Below are 19,888 nucleotides of genomic sequence, written 5' to 3'. Positions count from 1 at the left end.
GTCAAAGTCCTAATGAATGTCTGATTCCGTTTACCTCGTTTTACTACAGCGAAGTAATCACCATTTAAATAAAGAGATTTTCAATCCGTAGAAAACTAGCTAACTCCATGTTATGTCAAGCTGCTCATTTTAAAGGTTGTCACTGCGAGCGTTCAACTTCCCTTGACATCTTTATTGTTAGCTCTCTCGAATTCATGGCTCACTAACTTATAACCGATCCCCTTCCTACGGTTGTCATAAAACAACTACTTACCCGCAGACATTCCTCAGAAAAGAGATTGTACTTTGTGTGATTATGTTAAACTCCCGGGCCATTCAACAACCGCGCCAACAGAAAAGCAGTGAGGACGGATTCTGACCAATAGGGAGCGAGATAAACCGAAGAGCGCGTGTTTTATTATTCCGTTGTGCTTGCATGTACACGCATGGTTTATATTTGTACTTTAACGCGGGACTATTGAGTTATTACAGAATAGTTTAACTAAGTACAACATAAAATATCTACGTGACGGCACACTATATCTCTAAATGTCGCATCTGCTCAGCTCTTTATACGTGCACCGCCTTTGCGGGAGACGCGTATGTCCTATATGAAACGCCCCCAACGCGGGTTTAACCCCTAGTTCTTTCGAGTGTGTCTGGAAAATTCTCTGCCCTTCTTTAATACGCGCTTGTCAGACGCCACACTGCAAGACAACGTGGACTGAAAGTAACTGAACCGAAAGCTCGTACTCTGCTCGGTTAAAAGTGTGACTGGTGCACGACGATAGCACGGTCTCTGCGCAGCTAGCTGGAAGCTGCAACGTGTGTGTTTTTTTTACTTCAGTAGCATTGAAAAGTAAGTAAGGCTAGCCGAGAGCTTTCACCAACGTCCGTGAGCTAGCTAGCGTTGACGCGAGACGGGTTTCAGAAGTATAACGTCAGTTAGCTTTAGCCACCACTACTAACGACAGTGTTCATTTGCATTGCGGTGCAGGAGAAACGTTAGGAGGGTGAAACCTGCTTCTTATTAACAATGACTGCAGAGGAGCAGTTAAGTGAAGGACAACACGCCATCCCAATGGAGGGAGAGGACATCACCCCGAAGAGAGACGGGGGGGTTTTAAAGGTACGTGGTTGTGCTTTTAGTGGCATATACATAACTCCAGCTATCGGTAGCTGGCTGATTGTTGTTGGCGAACATAATGCGTACACTGTCAATAAAACGGCTTATGGAAGCGCAACGTGGACAACACCGTGACACTGTCTCGTTTCCCACCGTTGGTCTCGGAGCTAAACGTCCACTTCTGGTCAGGGTGTCAACAACGTGGATAATGAGCCATTTCTAGAAGTCTCAGAAGAGATTATAAATGCAAAAACTCTTCATGCTAAATATTTGATATTCACACACAGGGGTTTATAGCTCACGTTCATTCACAAAGGATTTGGCCGCTTTACCTAATGCAAAGTACCAGATACAGCAGTGTGGGTACACAGGACACCAATGCGTGGAGCTGGAGTTGTACATCTGTTGCTGTGAAAACTGTTAGAACATCCCTTACTCTCTTTTTTTTGGTAACAAATCCTCTATTTGCTTTTTCAGCTCGTGAAAAGGGAAGGCACGGGCACAGAACTGCCTATGACCGGCGACAAAGTGTTTGTACATTACGTTGGCACACTTCTGGATGGTTCTCATTTCGACTCAAGCCGAGACAGAGGAGAGAAGTTTTCCTTTGAGTTGGGCAAAGGTTGGTGTCATATCTAATGTAGATGTTCACTCGTCATAGTTGCACAGCAAGTGTTGGTAATCTGTCTTCTTTGTCTTTAGGTCAAGTAATAAAGGCATGGGACATCGGCGTAGCCACAATGAAAGTGGGGGAGTTGTGCCAGCTCATCTGTAAGCCAGAGTATGCTTATGGATCTGCAGGCAGTCCACCCAAGATACCCCCAAATGCCACACTTTCTTTTGAGGTAAGCGTTGGCCATTTTATACTTTAAACTGTATTCCCTGTTCGTTTTTTTGTTGCCAAGTTGTATACCATGTTCCTTTTTTTTTAATAGGTGTTAAATGTTTATTTGCACATCTGCACACTTGTAGGTGGAACTTTTTGAATTCCGAGGTGAGGACATAACTGAAGGGGAGGATGGAGGAATCATTCGTCGCATTATCACTAAAGGGAAGGGATATTCCAAGCCTAATGAAGGAGCCTCTGTTGACGGTAACGCATCCAGACACACCTATTTCTTGGCTAAAGTTAAAGAAATATAGCTGCGTATAAGGGGGTGCAATTGAATGTAATATTGATCACTACACTTGATTTTAAGTTTTAATATCCATATCCTTGGAAACTGGCCGCCCTTTCTGAGATTGGAGTGGGACACGGGGAAAAAACTGAGGTTGTGATCATCTTAGCAATAGAAGATCTTTGACGTGTCGAGTCTTGGCCAATCAGCGTTAAGATGTCTACAGCGGCTTCATTTCCCTCCCACCAGTTTTATCTACCGACACCGGACTACATATAAGGAGAGGACAAGTGGAGATTTTATCCAACTTTTATTTTAATAAAGAGAGACCCCCCCCCGCCCCCCCATCATGAGTTACCACAGATATCCTGAAATAATTAGATTTGACTTTGTCCGACTATAATAACATTTCCGTGTCATTTCTAACGCTATGAAAACAATGTACTTTCTTTATTAGGCATCAACCAACACGTCAGACCAAAACTCTGTCAATATATGAGGATGTACTAGGTTTTTGATAGTTCTAATGAATGATTGGATTTTTAAGCCATAAATTGACTTGCAAAATGGTAATTAATAGTAGGCTGATACAGAAATACGTGCAAGTTTACACTTTTAAAATTGTACCTGTTATTTGATGACCAAATGATGAACCCAAACTGTATCTTCTGAGTATCAAACACTGTAGGCTTGAAAGGTGCCTGTACAATGTTTTTAGTTTCAGCCTTCCTGGAGAGCAGAGGCTGGAGCATTAATTTCTATTGATTACAATAGCTTTAAAAAAAAATGCAGGTACAACACCTTGTAGCATGCACAATGTAGCATTGTGTCACCTCTACTGTTCACCTCATAAGAACTGTGAGGAAAAGCACATTTTCCCTGCATTAACTTTCAAGCGTTATAAAATCCTTACTCAAATTAGCACGAACTGCTGTAGTGCCTTCAAACTGGACTTCCTGGTTTTGTATTTCATCTTCTCCATCCTTCTCAGAGGTACTTGCGGCAACATGCAAAACAATGCATGTACCTGCTCCCAAACCGGGTAGGGTTTTATGTGAGGATGGCGACAGAGATTATACATAAGTATGTTGTGGCAGAAATGAGTGTTTATAACACATGAGCATATAGATGAGGACTGGAGAAGTGGATTATTTGAGGGATTTTGCTTCTTTTTACCTCACCATGAAAGCTGGCACATACTAGATTTCATTGTATCTTTTGTGAATCAAACCTGCTCATAACTTCTGATTAAAAAAAATCATTGTATATATCCATATCAGAAAAAAAGCACTTTTGTGTTGAATTCTGAAATCAAAGCCTATGCAGGACTCAAATATGACAGATTGTAACTTTTATTCAACTTGTATTGATTAGCATTTAAATGACTAGATTGTGGGATTTCTTCACTTTAATTTGGCTGTGATACATTTGCGTTAACATAGCAAAATATTTAGATTGACAGTTTGGATATTGCATCACTAGTCCTCAGGTAGCACACACCACAGCTGTCAATCCACTTATGGTTACATCAAGATCAAGTCTCATTTGTAGCATAAAACCCCTAACCCGAGCATTTTTCAACCTCTTTCAGTAACTGTGGTGGGAACCTGTGAAGGGCGTGTATTTGACGAGCGAGAATTGAAGTTTGAGGTTGGAGATGGAGAGGGTCTTGGCTTTCCAGTTGGAGTGGAGAAAGCTATAATGGCTATGGAGCAGGAAGAGGAGGCCCTCTTCAATATTAAGCCTAAGTATGATCAAATGTACTGTTTTTGTAAGCATGTTTTTTTGTGTTTAAAAAAAAAGAGAAGATTATTCATGTGTTAATCGACATCTCTCAAGCTGATTTGTTGAGTTTTATTGGGCATGGGTTTCGACCAAAAAAAATGAAAAGACTTGCTCAACAAAATCATTCAGTCTACTCTAGAAAGTTGTATGTTTCTTTAGCAAGGTTGTTTTAATTTAAGCTGCAACAGATAACACTGGTATATTTGAGATAATTAATTGCAAGTGTGTTTTTATTTGTAGGTATGGCTTTGGTTATGGAGGCAATGCCAAGTATAGCATTCCTGGCGGAGCAACACTGCATTACAAAATAAAGCTGACGGCCTTTGAGAAGGTAAACCCATCTTATGAACACAACATGGCTTTTGCTGGCCAATTACATGTCTGTTGTGTACAGCAACATTTTCCCTGCTGGAAGTGATTCATTCCTTTGTTTTCTTTAGGCTAAGGAATCGTGGGAGATGAACACGGTAGAGAAGCTGGAACAGAGCAGCATTGTCAAAGACAAGGGAACCCAGTATTTTAAGGTGAACACACTTGGGTATTTACAGAGCGCACAGCTATAAAGATAATTGTTTAATAGGACACTTTTTCATGTTTTCTAATGACTTTATTCCACATACTTCAGGAGGGGAAATACAAGCAGGCATCAGTGCAGTACAAAAGGATCGTGTCATGGCTGGAAAACGAATCTGGTTTGTCAGAGGAGGACGAGAAGAACGCGAAAGCTTTGCGGCTGGCAGCACATCTGAATTTGGCCATGTGCTTCCTTAAACTACAGGAGCCTAATACAGCCCTAGAAAATTGTGACAAGGTATTTAATATCTATTGTTAACACCTTATTCAGTATTCCGCACGTTGCCGATTTGTTAGAGTTGATTATTTTTATGTTGAGTATAGTATGTAAAAATGAATAATAATAATACAAATAAAGTGTCTTTTATATGGTGGAATGCTTTATGTTGTTAAATACTGTAACATTTCCCTGTACTCTGTTCATAATGGCAGGCTCTGGAGTTGCATCCATGTAATGAGAAGGCATTGTTCCGGAGGGGAGAGGCACTGTTTGGCATGAAGGAATTTGACAAGGCAAAAGATGACTTCCAGCAGGTTGTTCAACTGTATCCTGCCAACAAGGCTGCCAAGAGCCAGGTAGGACGCAGCGCGTCGTAAAGGAGGAGTCGTTTCACACTGAGCCTTTCCCCCCTATATATGTTCCCATCATGACAAGTTTGCTACAACTATTTAAAAAAAGAAGATTCAGGGAGTTCAATTAATTTGTCAAGACATTTTTTTCTGTGAGATCTGGCATGACGAAGCAAACTGTTGCTGCTGCATTAATTTGCTGGTTGTGAAGCTACCGGTCTTAATTATTTCCTTGTCGCTGAACAGCCACACAGCCTGCTTGGGCAGTGGGGCTCGCTGCGGCACCTCAAGAGTATCCGACTGTTGCTTATTGTTTTTGACATGTCGTGCACGGTTCTCAGCAAAAATAAAGTGAAAATTATCTTATTGTAATCAGATTATAAATATAACACCTTTCACTACAGTGTTTATATCTGTAGAATGTTTTATACTTTTTTTGCAAATGAGCACACATTTCTTAACCTTTTCTCTGTCTAAAATAAATATAAATAACACTTGCAGTGAATTGAAACATTATTGCAGGCCATCATTGATGGCCATTATTAAAGGCAAACTCAATGGAAAAAGATGGGGCTGGCAGGAGCAATGCTTCTGCGTGGACAACGCACGTATGCGAGCTGCAACAGTTTAGCAAGGTAGCATTCACACACAGGTAGAGGTAATGATGTGGCCTACCTCTGTTTGTGTGTGTGTCATAACAGCCCAAGTTTTAACTATTCATATTTATCCTTTAGCTCATGTTGAATTGGTCTTAGAATAGGGATATATCTGGCCAAATGGCAGTACAAATCTGAAAACTAATAAATGTAAAGATATTTTTTTCTTTTACTGTGCCATCTCTGAAAATATGGTTGTCTGACCTCTCCTTCATATTTTTCTGCTAGGTGAGCCTTTGTCAGAAACGTATCAAGGAGCAGCATGAGAAGGACAAACGCATCTACGCCAACATGTTCCAGAAATTTGCAGATAGGGATTCAAAGGTGAAGGAGTGTGTTATCTAAAACAGCCACAAGGGGGTGGGATAAGCATGTTTTTAGATTTCATAAAGAGACTGACATCACGATGTGATTTGTGTTTTTTCACTCCATGAACAGAAGGAAGCCGAGACTGTGAAGAGTGAGGGCGAGGCGAACGGTAATGACGGGATGGAAGTTGAGAACGGAGAAAAGGAAGTTGCCAGCGAAGCAAAGGCGTAGCTAAAGATGTGACCGTTACAGTTCATCTGTGCTTCAGACTTGTGTGTGTGTGTGTGTGTGTGTGTGTGTGTGTGTGTGTGTGTGTGTGTGTGTGTGTGTGTGTGGGAGTTCAAGCATGTCAACGAGAGCACTGACTTTAGGAGCGTCTTCGCTGGCTTTCTTTGTTCCCAGGCTTTTTGATTTGGGACGCACCCAAGCGGGTGGGGCTTCTCCAGCTGATGGAATGTGGTTTTAATAAATGCATTGTGTGCCACAACAACCCCCACCCATGAACCTTCTCGACGCACAGCTTTGAACTGTGCATGTTTTTTCACAGCATTTTGGGTAGGATAAAAGTGCATTCTAGTGTTAAGTGCAGAATTTCACCCGTCAAGGGCTAGACCATTTACCTTGCACTACCCCATGTCCTCCACCCTTCATGTTTTGTGTTGTCCGTCTAACACTCCCCATGGGCCTACTGATCAATTCCTGGAGTTGTGATGGTTGTGTGCATAGATATGTGTCTGAATGTTGGTGTGATTGAGTCCCAAAGTACGTATGTAGCAGCACTGTGGATAGGTGGAGTAATAAGACGTTAGCCTGGAATAGCTGTCAAACTTCGAGCTTCTTTCTCAATCTAAAGATGGCGCTCGCCTATAATCCCCAGGTTACATGACTGTTTACTTCTTCTTTTTTTGGGAAATCTTGACTTTGTACTTTTCTTTTTTGGTGCTGTGCTTGTGGCTTCTTTGTTGTTCTCAAAATGATGAATACAACCAATTGCGTAACTGGAATAAGTGCATTTTAAAGCAGCTAGAAATGACATGAATTAGCCTCTCCTGTGCACACAAGTAATAAAACAGTTAGTCTTCGTCTTAATTTACTGTAAAAATAAAAAGTACATGAATGAACGTGTGCGTGCGCAGCCCATCAGAATCAGGCTGTTGAAGACGGTACGCCAGAATATGAATATGTGAGCCCTGTTCATTGTCAGTCAACAGCACCAATGGGGTAGAAGCTGACTTAGGGGGCTACTTTAAAAACTGGTCTGTGGGTCATGTGTTAAGTTTATCTTTGTCTTTTGGAAGGGTCACTGCGTGGTCTCCCCTGACAGAAGGATATAATAAACAATAACTACCATTTAATAGTGTGTGATATTCTTGACTTTTTTCCTTGTGTTCTGTCTTAATAAACTGGGAACTTGTCATTTATAATAAGGAATCTACTGACACTTGACCAACCTGGGAGGGTCTGTTTTTTTTTTTGTTGGGAGCAACTGGACAATCTTCTCTTTGTTCTTTGTTTTCTAAGAGGGTGGTTCAAATTACATACAAGTTATGACCATTTATATAACTTTAGATTTAATGTGTGCACCAATTGCTTTGGAATTATTTAAGATGATACTAGGGTCATTACAAAATGTATGTTCCTATGGTCTCGGTCAAAACTTTTATTAAACATGAACACCTCTCTCCAAAAACCTAAGATTTGTGATAATGATACACACGTGGACAAAATTGTTGGTACCCTTCCGTTAAAGAAAAACCCACATTGGTCACTGAAATAACTTGAAACTGATACAAGTAATACAAAATAAAAATGTACTGAAAATTAACTAATGAAAATCAGACCTTTTTTTTGAGTTGTGTTTCAACAGAATCATTTAAACAAGACAAACGAATGCTAATGGCCTGGATGAAACTGATGGTACCCCTAGAAAAGATTGAATATGATTTGACCATAGGGACATGTTAAACTAAGGTGTTTCCTCTAATTAGCATCACAGGTGTCTTCAAACTTGTAATGAGTCAGTCAGCCTAGGATGAAAAGTAATCGCTGTGCTGTTTGGTATCAAGGTGTGTACCACACTGAACATGGACCAGAGAGCTGTCTCAGGAGATTAGAAAGAACATTATAGATGAGCATGTTCAAGTTAAAGGGTAAGACCATCTCCAAGCAGCTTCATTCAGAAGTTTAAGGTCCATGCCATAGCCAACCTTCCCGGACGTGGCCGCAGGAGGAAAATTGATGACATTGAAGAGACGGATAATACGAATGGTACCCAAAGAGCCTAGAACACCGTTCAAAGAGATTAGAGGTGAACTCCAAGGTCAAGGTACATCAGTGTCAAATCGCACCATTCATTGCAGAAGACAACCACAAATGATAAAAAAAAAGAGACTGGAATTTGCCAAAATGCATATTGGCAAGCCACACCACTTCTGAGAGAATGGCCTTTGGACAGATGAGACCAAACTGGAGCTTTTTTGGCAAGTCAATAATATAATAATAATAGTAATATTACTTATCTCAATTACAAGTTATTTCAGTGACCATTGTGGGTTTTTCTTTCCTTAACGCATTGGTTCTCAAACCTTTTCTGTCACGCCCCACTTTAGAGGAAGAACTGTTTATGCCCCAACACAATTGTCCATGCTGAATTTGTATTGCAATAACAACATTTTGTGATTTACCGAAAGCACAAACATGTTGCCATGTATTATCGACTTAGTTTTATGTCTGTGTACTTTGTACTTTTGTAATATGTGAAGTTCTTATGGAAGCTCATTTCCACCAGTAAATGAAAAAAAGACGAGATAAAAAGTCATAATTATGAGACATAAAGTGTGCATGCACTTCAGTGGCGCTGGCTTGTTCTTTTCTTGTTTTTTTTTTACTGGAAATGGGCTTCCATAAGTTCTCAATGAAGTTCCTGACGTAAAAAAAATCTGCATTTATTTTTTGCGTACCACCTGTACCTACCTGTACCGTCTCTCAAACTGCGTCACCGCAACCAGTTTGAGAAATACTTGCTTAACGGAAGGATACTAACAATTTTGTCACGTTTTTGTCAGTCTGGATATGCCCCATATACAATGAATGGGAGAGATTTTATGGATGACAGTGAGAGCATGCAAGGGAATGTTCCTTAGTATATGGGTACACACATATTGACATCATCAGAAATATAACACTTTTCACTACAGTGTCTTTGTCTATATTTTTAGAATGTCACAAATATGAAACATTGTTGGGCCTTTTTTTTGCAGACTTGTTAGAGTTCATTGTTTATATGTATGTAAATAAGATGTCCTATATACTGTAACATTTCTCTGTACTCTGTTCACAAGAGCAGGCTCTTTGCATGCATCGAAACCAAAGACATTGTTCCAGAGGGAAGAGGAACTGTTTAGCATGAAGGAATTTGACAGAGCAAGAGATAACGTCGAGCAGGTTGTTCAACTGTATCCTGCCAACAAGGCTGCCAAGAGCCAGGTAGGACGCAGCGCGTCGTAAAGGAGGAGTCGTTTCACACTGAGCCTTTCCCCCCTATATATGTTCCCATCATGACAAGTTTGCTACAACTATTTAAAAAAAGAAGATTCAGGGAGTTCAATTAATTTGTCAAGACATTTTTTTCTGTGAGATCTGGCATGACGAAACAAACTGTTGCTGCTGCATTTATTTGCTGGTTGCGAAGCTACCGGTCTTAATTATTTCTTTGTCGCTGAAAAGTCACACAGCCTGCTTGGGCAGTGCGGCTCGCTGCGGCACCTCGAGAGTATCCGACTGTTGCTTATTGTTTTTGACATGTCGTGCACGGTTCTCAACAAAAATAAAGTGAAAATGATCTTATTGAAATCAGACTATAAATATAACACCTTTCACTACAGTGTCTTTGTCTATATCTGTAGAATATGTTTTATTATTATATTTTTTTTGCAAATGAGCGCAAGTTTCTTAACCTTTTTTCTGTCTAAAATAAAAATAAATAGCAGTTGCGTAAATTGAAACATTATTGCAGGCCATCATTGATGGCCATTATCAAAGGCAAACTCAATGGAGAAAGATGGGGCTGGCAGGAGCAATGCTTCTGCGTGGACAACGCACGTACGCGAGCTCCAACAGTTGAGCAAGGTAGCATTCACACACAGGTAGAGGTAATGATGTGGCCTACCTCCGTGTGTGTGTGTGTGTGTGTGTGTGTGTGTGTGTGTGTTCGTGCGCGCGCGCGTGTGTGCGCGTGTGGGTGTGCGGGTGTGTGTTGCTTGGAGCAACTGGACAATCTTCTCTTTGTTCTTTGTTTTCTAAGAGGGTGGTTCAAATTACATAGAAGTTATGACTATTTATACAACTTTAGAATTAATGTGTGTGCCAATTGCTTTGTTATTTAAGAAGATACTAGGGCCATTACAAAATGTATGTTCCTATGGTCTCAGTCAAAACTTTTATTAAACATGAACACCTCTCTCCAAAAACCTACACTCTAAAAAGTCATTCAGGGCCTCAGTATATATCACAATAATAAAACACTATATTATCTCAATAAAATCTCTGAAAATCACAAAACTGATTATTTGAGTTGGACATATCAAAATAAATGCTTAACAATCCAACAGTTATTTTTGCCTCATATTTACATATATTATTTAAGTTTATTTCACAAAAGAAATCAGTATTTGACAAACAAATTATAATTTTAAGATATCCATAATATTTTCAGTAGATACCAGTCAGAATATTTGAGTATGGAGCAATTATACCAATCGGTTTCAAGAACTTTAACTATTACTCACTCTAATTCAATAGTCTTCATCTCTAACAACAACTTAAGAAATTGAGTATTTTTTTGCGCGCAAAGACAGTGGAATCATGGGATATCTACCCTGCTTTTTGCATAAAGCAAGCAACAGTCTTGGATACGGAAGCGCATTGCATTCACTGGATAAAAAAAATAAATAAACCCCTTTTCTCGTAATTACGACATCCTGATCTCGTAATTACGAGATCTTTTCTCGTAATTACGACATCCTGACCTGATTACGAAAGGTGCCATACTGGCCACTGTATGCATGTATGTGTACAGGCGTCTTCTTAGACGGTTCCGTTGCCTTAGATACTCCTTGGGGATCTAGGATTTTTAACAGGTGCCGCACAGTTCTTTGAGTCACTGTAGCATCCCCGGCAGAATTATTGTCTGTCTTTAAGTGATGGTTCGTAAAGGTTTACTGAAGTCACCGTAAGAACTATGAAGAAAAACAGAAATAGCAGTTGGTTAGCTTAAGCTCTGACACAGACAAAAAACATAACAATCTAAAACAATATTTTCTCAAAAAATGAACTTGAACAGGTGCAAACCTTGTGCCCATATCAGCCAGGTGCTAAACTAATACATCCGTAACCTTTTTATCACTGTTTTCCGTTGTTATGGCAACTTTTCCTTTCTGCCCGTTTCTTACTAACAACTTCCGTTTTTTGTACCTTCAAAATAAGAGCGCAACCGGAAATGCACCGACTGCAGTAACAAAACGGACTAAAATAAAGGACAAAAAAAAAGGAACAAACTATTACAATACTTTAAACTCTAAGAGGTCCGTTACAGCCACTACCAAACCAGATTAGATGCACTACAAATGCATGAATTTGTATCCATGAAGCATCCCGTGTTGGTTCAACTGCTCCTGCAGAAACAGAGCGACATCCAGCACGTCAGACTGGGCTTTCCGCCTGAACAATCCTAACGCCTTGAGATGCCTGCGCAGTGTTGACATACTCAATTTAATACCATCCTCATTTTTGAGAAACATCAGTATTTCACAGTGTTTTAAACCGAGAAGGTAATAATAGCAGATTAACTGCGATAGCGCCATCATTGCCACTGAGAGAGGATTTACAGACGTTTCCAGACGTTTCCTCGTAACTACGAGATCAGGATCTCGTAATTACGAGAAAAGGGGTCTATTTTTTTTATCCAGTGAATGTAATGCGCTTCCGTACTTGGAGACACCAGGGTGAAAATCACTTGGAGGACTCCATACACCGGTAAGTAGAGCACTAACACAATGTCATTAAATAGCGACCCTGTCTTCCTGCACATAAACGTTATTGTTTGTTTTTCTAAATAATGTCACCACCATGCTGTTGTACATTAGCTAATTTAGCTAACTTCGTTAACAGATTTCTAGCCACCAAACTGCTCAGCTAGCACACGGTTCATTCAGCTAACATACAGTTTATACAGCGAACGTCACCAAAATGGGTGTAAAATGACTAATGTATTCGTATTTTAGCGTTACACATGCTCAGACATGACCATATTGTCATCGGCGCATGCTGAGCAAGCACAGAGCTGAGGTGGGGGAGGGGTAAATTTGCTCCGTGTTTCTGTGGTTTAACATTACTTGGACTTCGCCGTGTTCACACCGGACGCGACGCGTATTTGCGGTGCGACCAGTTTACATGTTTAGTCAATCCACAGACGCGCTGCGGCGCGAATTTGCGAATTTGCGGCGAGATAGACGCGTTGGAGGCGGCGCGAACAGAACGTTTCACCTGGGGCGAACAAAGCGAGGGACGCGGCGCGAATTCGCGTGAGTTGAATTATCCCAACTCTGGCGGAGAAATCGCGTGACGCAAAGTTGCGGCAGCCAATCAGCGTTGAGGATCAGCGTTGAGAAGCTCCGCCCGTCACCACCGCCGTCTCCCCTTTTCTGAATAAAACTGCTGCTGCTCCGCCTGAACCAGCGCTGACAGCGGCTTCATTGAGACGCTGTTGTGGGACTACGGATAATATTATGAACCCAGACACCATGGAGTTTGATGTTCCGACATATGTGGAGTTTACACAAAAAGTATAAAGCAGAACTAGTGGTTATTTCCAGAGGTGTCAAGTAACGAAGTACAAATACTTTGTTACTTTACTTAAGTAGAAATTTTGGGTATCTATACTTTACTGGAGTATTCATTTTTCAGACGACTTTTCACTTCTACTCCTTACATTTTCACGCAAATATCTGTACTTTCTACTCCCTACATTTTAAAAATAGCCTCGTTACTATTTCATTTTGGTTTGTTTTCACTCCGGCTTGTCATCGTTCAAAAACACACACACAAAAAACCTCTCCGCCCCATTGCCCACAGATACGTGCGCGCGCACACAGGTGAGCACTGAGCACACACCAGCGGACAGAGAGCGTCGAAACATATGTCGCGTGAAAAGTAGACCGCTATATCTGCGTTTTAAACGCTCCCAGGGTGAAGATGCAAAAGCAGCTCTCCTGTGAGGAGCAGCGGAGTTCTCCTCGCACCGGAGCAGCTCTCTGAACCTGGAGCAGTTCTCCTGCTCCAGGTGAAACGAGCCAAAGTGCTCGTGTCTTCTACCAACAATGAGCTGCTGGCTTCACATATTACAAAAGTACAAAGTACACGGATATAAAACTAAGTCATTAATAAATACATGGACAAATGCCTGTACTTTCGGGTAAATGGTTACGGTACGCCGTTAACAGGTTACGCTTGCGCATGTGCGATGTGACGCGACGCCGTGAGCTCCGTGAGCTCGTCTTTTCCTGCTGTTGCGTTTCTCAAAACAAAAAAACAGATCTAAGCTCAATATTGAGCATGAATTGAGAGAGGCCGTATCAAATATACAACCCCGTTTATAACATATGTGTCGAGGAAAGCAGCTCACTGCAGCCACTAATACTGATACAACCTGATGGCTCACATATCTGCACTCATTCTGTTTTGTTTGGCAAAAAAAATTAAAAGCTTATTGTTTTCCACAATGAGCTATTTAGTAGTAACTAAATATGAGTTATTTTTTGCACAGATAGAACTTACACAAAACATTGTCTGATGGGGCAATCTGATTTACTTGTAAGTGATTGCAATTGTCTTTATTTTGTTATTTATAAAAGCACAGATGAGTCACACAATTATGCTATTTACAGAAAAAGTTTGAGAACCACAGCTTTAAGTGTTTGTGTCGGAGTCGCCGCTGCCGCCTATTTTGCACTATTACAATACTTATAGGCAACTAGTTATCATGTCTTCTGCTCCATGAAACGCATGCTAATGCTCAGTAGTACACATATGGTACTTTAATGTATTTGCATTGTAATAAAATGTGATCATTTTAAATGGGCATATATGCAGCTGAAACGGGTAGCCTAGTGCATCCCACATTTTTCAACATAACAGTTTAAAACATTATAGTCATTATGGTCTTTATAAAAATGATTGTTTTGGGGGAGGTAGGGTAGTGCACTATAGGCCCCTGAGAGGCTTAAGAGTTTGTCCTTAATGGGAAAAAAACATTCCCCTTACATTACTTTTACTTTTATACTTTTAAGTAGTTTTTAAACCAGTACTTTTACACTTTTACTTAAGTAAAAAGCTTGAGTTGATACTTCAACTTTTACAGAAGTATTTGTAAACCCTAGTATCTATACTTCTATTTGAGTAATGAATGTGAATACTTTTGACACCTCTGGTTATTTCCATGGTGGATGGCATAAACTGGTTTGTCTGCTTCCCTGCAGAAATGTCCCTCCTGTTTAACGTTGCAGTTGGGGAGTAGCTGGTGCTTTGGAGCTATGTCTCCACTCCCTGCCACAGCAAGTACGGACATTTCTGCAGGGAAGCAGACAAACCAGTTTCTCTCCCTCGCGATAAAAGTGCATTCCTTACCGGAAGTCACATAAAAGATATACCTACACGATCAGGAAAGCCTCGTGCTACTGGTGGTCAAGTTGTTTCAGTGATAGTTACAACGGTTTGGCCGTGAAACAACTTTCTCTGTCGGGAGGTTTCTGCCGTTTCCAGCAGCTTGCTCTGCCTCTGACAAGCCAGAGGGAGCAGATTCTCACTTGTCAAGTCAAGTCAAGTCAGCTTCATTGTCAATGCATATGACAAATATAATAGTACACACAGCTTGAACAGTATAAATATGGCACATACAGTTTATATATATATATATATATATATATATATATATATATATATATATATATATATATATATATATATATATGTAAAATATTAATAGTAGTTAATTAATGCATACTTTTGATAGATCTGTATGATAAAACATTTTGGTCATAAACTATGTACATGAATGGAAATAGTATTAAATCAGTCTTATTGTAACACTGTTTTTTATCATCCTTTTTAAGGTGCGGCTCATGAGATGGCAATGTAAGCGCTGCACATTTGTCTCTCAAGTGAGTAATTGGAATTGTTGTTACAGAGTGGTCAACACATATTGTGCACTGAAAACCTGCATGTTTCACAGTTACACACTCATTAGTTAGACCTGTGTCATCTAATGCAATCAAATACAACAGCTCTGCCACGCATACATTTTCAGTTTTTGTTGACATTGTCAGAAAGGTGATTATTATACTTTGTTTATCATTGAGGTTGTAGTGGGTGGTGCTGGTGTGCTGGAGTGCAATACATTGAAAAATGTTCCTAATATTTGTCCCCTTCAACATATGTTAATGGATTGGACAAAAGTATAGGGACACCGCTCAATATAATTCACTCCAATACACCATTATCCACAATGTCCTTAATGATAGACAAAGTATACTAATCACCTTTCTGACAATCTCAACAAAAACTGAAAATGTATGTGTGGCAGAGCTGTTGTATTTGATTGCATTAGATTGCACAGGTGTACCTAATCAAGTGTCTGGTGATTGTACATCCTATTAAAACTTATAATGGAACAGTCTTGCATCTTGCAGGTTTTTGCTGAATGACAACAGATGAGTCACCAGTTATTTTTTCTCTTTTCTCATCTCTCTCTCTCTCTTTCAGGTTAGCGCAGAGTTTCAGAGAATCACCACACTGAATCTTGAGGCAAAATTCATGCCAATGTTGGACTTCTATACACCTAAACTGCTGTCCTTGTTTCAAACGAAGAAAGGTGCTGCAGGAGAGAGATATCGGGCACAAATGAGTGTTCTACTTTAGGTATTGAAATGTATCCTCCACCTATTCAATTTATACCTTACCTGCAATAATCATCACCTGTCTCATTCATGTTTCTCTCCTTTAAGCTAATTACCATCAATAATTAGATATTCATGTCCTAATCATACAACTTATCTTTATCCCCACCGACTCCCTCATGCCTCCTCCTATCCTCCAGCCTTCCTTAACAGTTCTTGCTTTTTCTTCCTTAGTTTTCTGTCCCTCAATCTCTCACATCCTATGCACACCATTTTACATGTTTTGGTTTATTCTTCCATCACTACACTCCAACTCCAGTTACATTTTTCTAATGTAAATTCTATTGAAAGGTTTGACTTTCAAGTTTTTCCAAAAAATTAAAGCTATGCTTGAATGTGTAGTTTTGCATTGTATTTTAAGACTTTCTGTTCTGCAGAGTGGAATCCCCATTCAACAGACCCGTGAGGTTGTCGTCCGATGTCTCATCAACCATTTGGGAGAAGATGCCAGTATCTTGTTCAAGGACTTTGAGGTTAGTATAATACTGTTATTATAATATTGTTTTCATGATTTTTAACAACATAATCATGGGTGACCATAGAGTTACTGCAGTACAGTTTGTTTTTTCCTTACCGCACACTGTGAAAAGCAGCTTCTTCTCTTAGTATAAACCAGCTGTGGACATCAGATACTGTACGAGTGAATTTTGTTTGGAGAGAGAAATAAATTATATGGAAGCATTAATTTAGTTATTTGGTCTGCCTGTGTGATCAAAAACAAATTTGGGACCACCACAGTAGTATTGTTTAGTTTGTCCACTTTATGTCCTGCTATGCTCTTATGTTGGTAGGTGGTATATGTCTTGTGACATGCAGGTTGAGAGTGAGTTCTAAACAGTTATCTTTACAATGTCTGCAGGATGCTGCTGATGGATTTGCCAGTGTTCAAGAGGAGTTGGCAGAAGAGGTCATGAAGATTTACCTGCTGCGGAAACAAGATGGGTCAGTGGATGTCGGGATTGTCATTGAGGGCAACACTGTCCTCAGTAGTCTTGGAAATGTTAGCAGGGCCTGCTGCTATCTCTTGGGACTGACGTACGCGTTATAACTGCAATACCCCAAGAACCTAAAATATAGTTTTGAGGTATTACAGAAAGTACTGCTGGAGCTGGATTCTGGAAACCTTTCCAACAAGGTTCAGAGACTAAATAATTACCCCTGTATGTAGTGGCTGGCTACTGTTCAGCAAGATGCTCTCTCAGTGAGGGAATTTTTCATTGGCAAGTCTAAAGTTTAGCTGATGTACTGTTGTCTTAATGTTTACATAAGACTTAAGGTTTCCATTCATAGTGAAATTGCATGTTGGACTGGTATTGTTTTCTGATGTGGAACTTTAATGTGAAATATCACTGTTTTTGGTGCATTTTAGACATGCAAAATGTTATTGTTCTGTTCAGACCCAACCAGACCAGTCACACCCCCTGAGGGACTCATTATGGCTCCTGGTCAACGCCTGGTAGAGAGTTCAGTTAAAGCAACAAAAAGAAAACAGAGATAAATATGGAGGATGTAGCTGTTTGTCTTTACTCAGACCCAGAAGAAACTAGATAATATACCATGAGTTATAATGCCAGTTGAGATTTCCAGGTTGAGACCCCTTATTAAGAGTTCAGCGGTTTTTATAGCATGGCCATTTTTACATGTCATTTGCAAAGATAAGCTGTTCGGATTTAAACTTGATGTTTTATATTTGTCAAATCAAACAAATAAATGTTTAATTAAAAATGTTGATGTGTGTAGAATTGCTTTATGTTTATTATTTTGTTTCATATATTAACTTGTAGTACTCTAGATTAAAGAGTAAATACTTTAAAAAAAAAAGATAGTCCAGTATGAATTACATTATGTTAAAAACATTAAGTAAATGTAGCAGATTTGTTTTGTTAAATAATAATCTAATTTTCAGTTGCATCTACCTAACATTTTAATTATATCTACTCATTGTTTTGAGTGGTTTGAACTTAGGGTTACTATTGCATAGACTTAAAATTTTAATTATATCAACTGAATTTTATATTTCATGGTGCTCAATGTAGTTGTTCAGATCTGCTTATATTTTTTAATTACATTTACTTAATCCATAAGGTAAATCTAAATGATTTCACAGCTTTCAAATTTACTCAATATTTTTAAGTGTAAAATGTTACACAGATTAAATTGAGTAGAGCATAGGTAAAGTTTTTAGAGTGTAAGATTTGTGATGATACACACGTGGACAAAATTGTTGGTACCCTTCCGTTAAAGAAAAACCCACAATGGTCACTGAAATAACTTGAAACTGACAAAAGTAATAACAAATAGAAATGTACTGAAAATTAACTAATGAAAATCAGACATTGCTTTTGAATTGTGGTTCAACAGAATCGTTTAAAAAAGACAAACTAATGCTAATGACCTGGACGAAAATGATGGTACCCCTAGAAAAGATTGAATATAATTTGACTATAGGGACATGTTAAACTAAGGTGTGTCCTCTAATTAGCATCACAGGTGTCTTCAAACTTGTAATCAGTAAGTCGGCCTATTTAACCCTCCTGTTATGCTGCGGGTCAAATTGACCCGTTTCAAAGTTAGGAAAAATATCTCGGTAAAATATTTTAAAGTACTTTTTCTGTATGAAACTTCTTCTGCTTGGTGTAATCAACGTAAAAAATAAATACAAATAAAATATCATGTATTTGTAACCCCCCGCCCCCTATCGCCCCACGTGAACCACACCTTTCAGACTAAACAATGTTTCTTATCTTTTCACTTTCCCCCTAAATACACCTTTATTGGACCAGGAACATGTCTCTCCTAATAAATATGGTACTATATGATATCAAATAGACTGAGACACTGACTGAGAGTGACACACACACCCTATTTCATCCCAATCTCAGACGCACGCACACTCTCTTTCTAACTACCCCACCTGTGTGAGAAATACAGATACTATTTTGACGAGAACCTTTTTTTTTCTGATGGAAAACTGCCCAAACTTAGCAGAGGAGGTGAAACACAAAGGGGTTGCTTAAGAGTCCTACCAACATTACACTCTGCAGACACATACCACTCAGCAGCTTCCTGGAGACAACACGAGCAACAGAAACAAAAGGATGGCAGCCCTGGAGGCCCTGGATCACAACAGTGAAATAGAGGAGTAAGTGTCTGAAGATGAAGACCATCTTGAGGTCAATTCAGATTTCTTAACACTCTAAATAAACATAAATAAAGTTGACTTTCAATATAAATCCGTATGACTCATTTGGCTTGATTTTGAGTGAGTGGGTCAATATGACTCTGAACAGCAGAGGTGTCTCATCTCTATTTATCTACATCACCCCATGAACAAAAAATAATTAAAAATGCACATCAAATTTAGGAATAAATACATGTTATGGTAGACTAATGCAATTTATATCTAGGTTTTTCCAATGTACCAAAAAAATTGTTTGAACATATATTTTTCATTAAAACTAGTGAGTTAGCCTAATTGAACTATGATAGATGGAGAGGGGAATAACTCCATTCCACTATAAACTTATTGAATTGTTAGTAATGGTGTTGGTAATGAGGTACAAACTATGTTTACTAGGATTTTTTGGTTTCCGACATAACAGGAAGGTTAAAGGAGGAAAAGTAGTCGCTGTGCTGTTTGGTATCACGGTGTGTACCACACTGAACATGGACCACAGAAAGCTAAGGAGAGAGCTGTCTCAGAAGATTAGAAAGAACATTATAGACAAGCATGTTCAAGTTAAAGGAAAGACCATCTCCAAG

General features: G+C 39.4%; 1 protein-coding gene across 2 annotated transcripts; it reads left to right on the top strand.

The window, feature by feature from the left end:
- Positions 1-704: 704 nt before the first annotated feature.
- Positions 705-7,848, top strand: fkbp4 (FKBP prolyl isomerase 4). Of its 2 annotated transcripts, none has more exons than XM_079223138.1 (12): positions 705-838; positions 977-1,108; positions 1,583-1,727; positions 1,808-1,950; positions 2,078-2,198; positions 3,815-3,971; positions 4,249-4,339; positions 4,449-4,532; positions 4,634-4,819; positions 5,014-5,157; positions 6,036-6,131; positions 6,249-7,848. In XM_079223138.1, exons 2-12 carry the CDS (start codon positions 1,016-1,018, stop codon positions 6,345-6,347), a joined length of 1,359 nt encoding a protein of 452 aa, XP_079079264.1. In that variant the 5' UTR covers positions 705-838; positions 977-1,015; the 3' UTR covers positions 6,348-7,848. The 2 variants fall into 2 exon arrangements, with proteins under 2 accessions (XP_079079264.1, XP_079079263.1); XM_079223137.1 differs by having other exon boundaries at positions 6,246-7,848.
- The last annotated feature ends 12,040 nt before the right edge of the window (positions 7,849-19,888 follow it).

The sequence above is a fragment of the Taurulus bubalis genome (assembly GCF_910589615.1).
Source record: "Taurulus bubalis genome assembly, chromosome: 9".
In the NCBI taxonomy this organism is placed as follows: Eukaryota; Metazoa; Chordata; class Actinopteri; order Perciformes; family Cottidae; genus Taurulus; species Taurulus bubalis.
Note: the sequence above shows the minus strand (reverse complement) of the source record. Positions and strands in the feature narration are given on the sequence as shown.

Excerpts from the sequence above, each read along its gene's own strand:
- fkbp4 (XM_079223137.1), top strand. The coding sequence starts at position 1,016 with ATGACTGCAGAGGAGCAGTTAAGTGAAGGACAACACGCCATCCCAATG. Across the intron at positions 1,109-1,582 it reads GAGACGGGGGGGTTTTAAAG|CTCGTGAAAAGGGAAGGCAC; the intron begins GTACGTGGTTGT and ends TTGCTTTTTCAG. Across the intron at positions 2,199-3,814 it reads TGAAGGAGCCTCTGTTGACG|TAACTGTGGTGGGAACCTGT; the intron begins GTAACGCATCCA and ends AACCTCTTTCAG.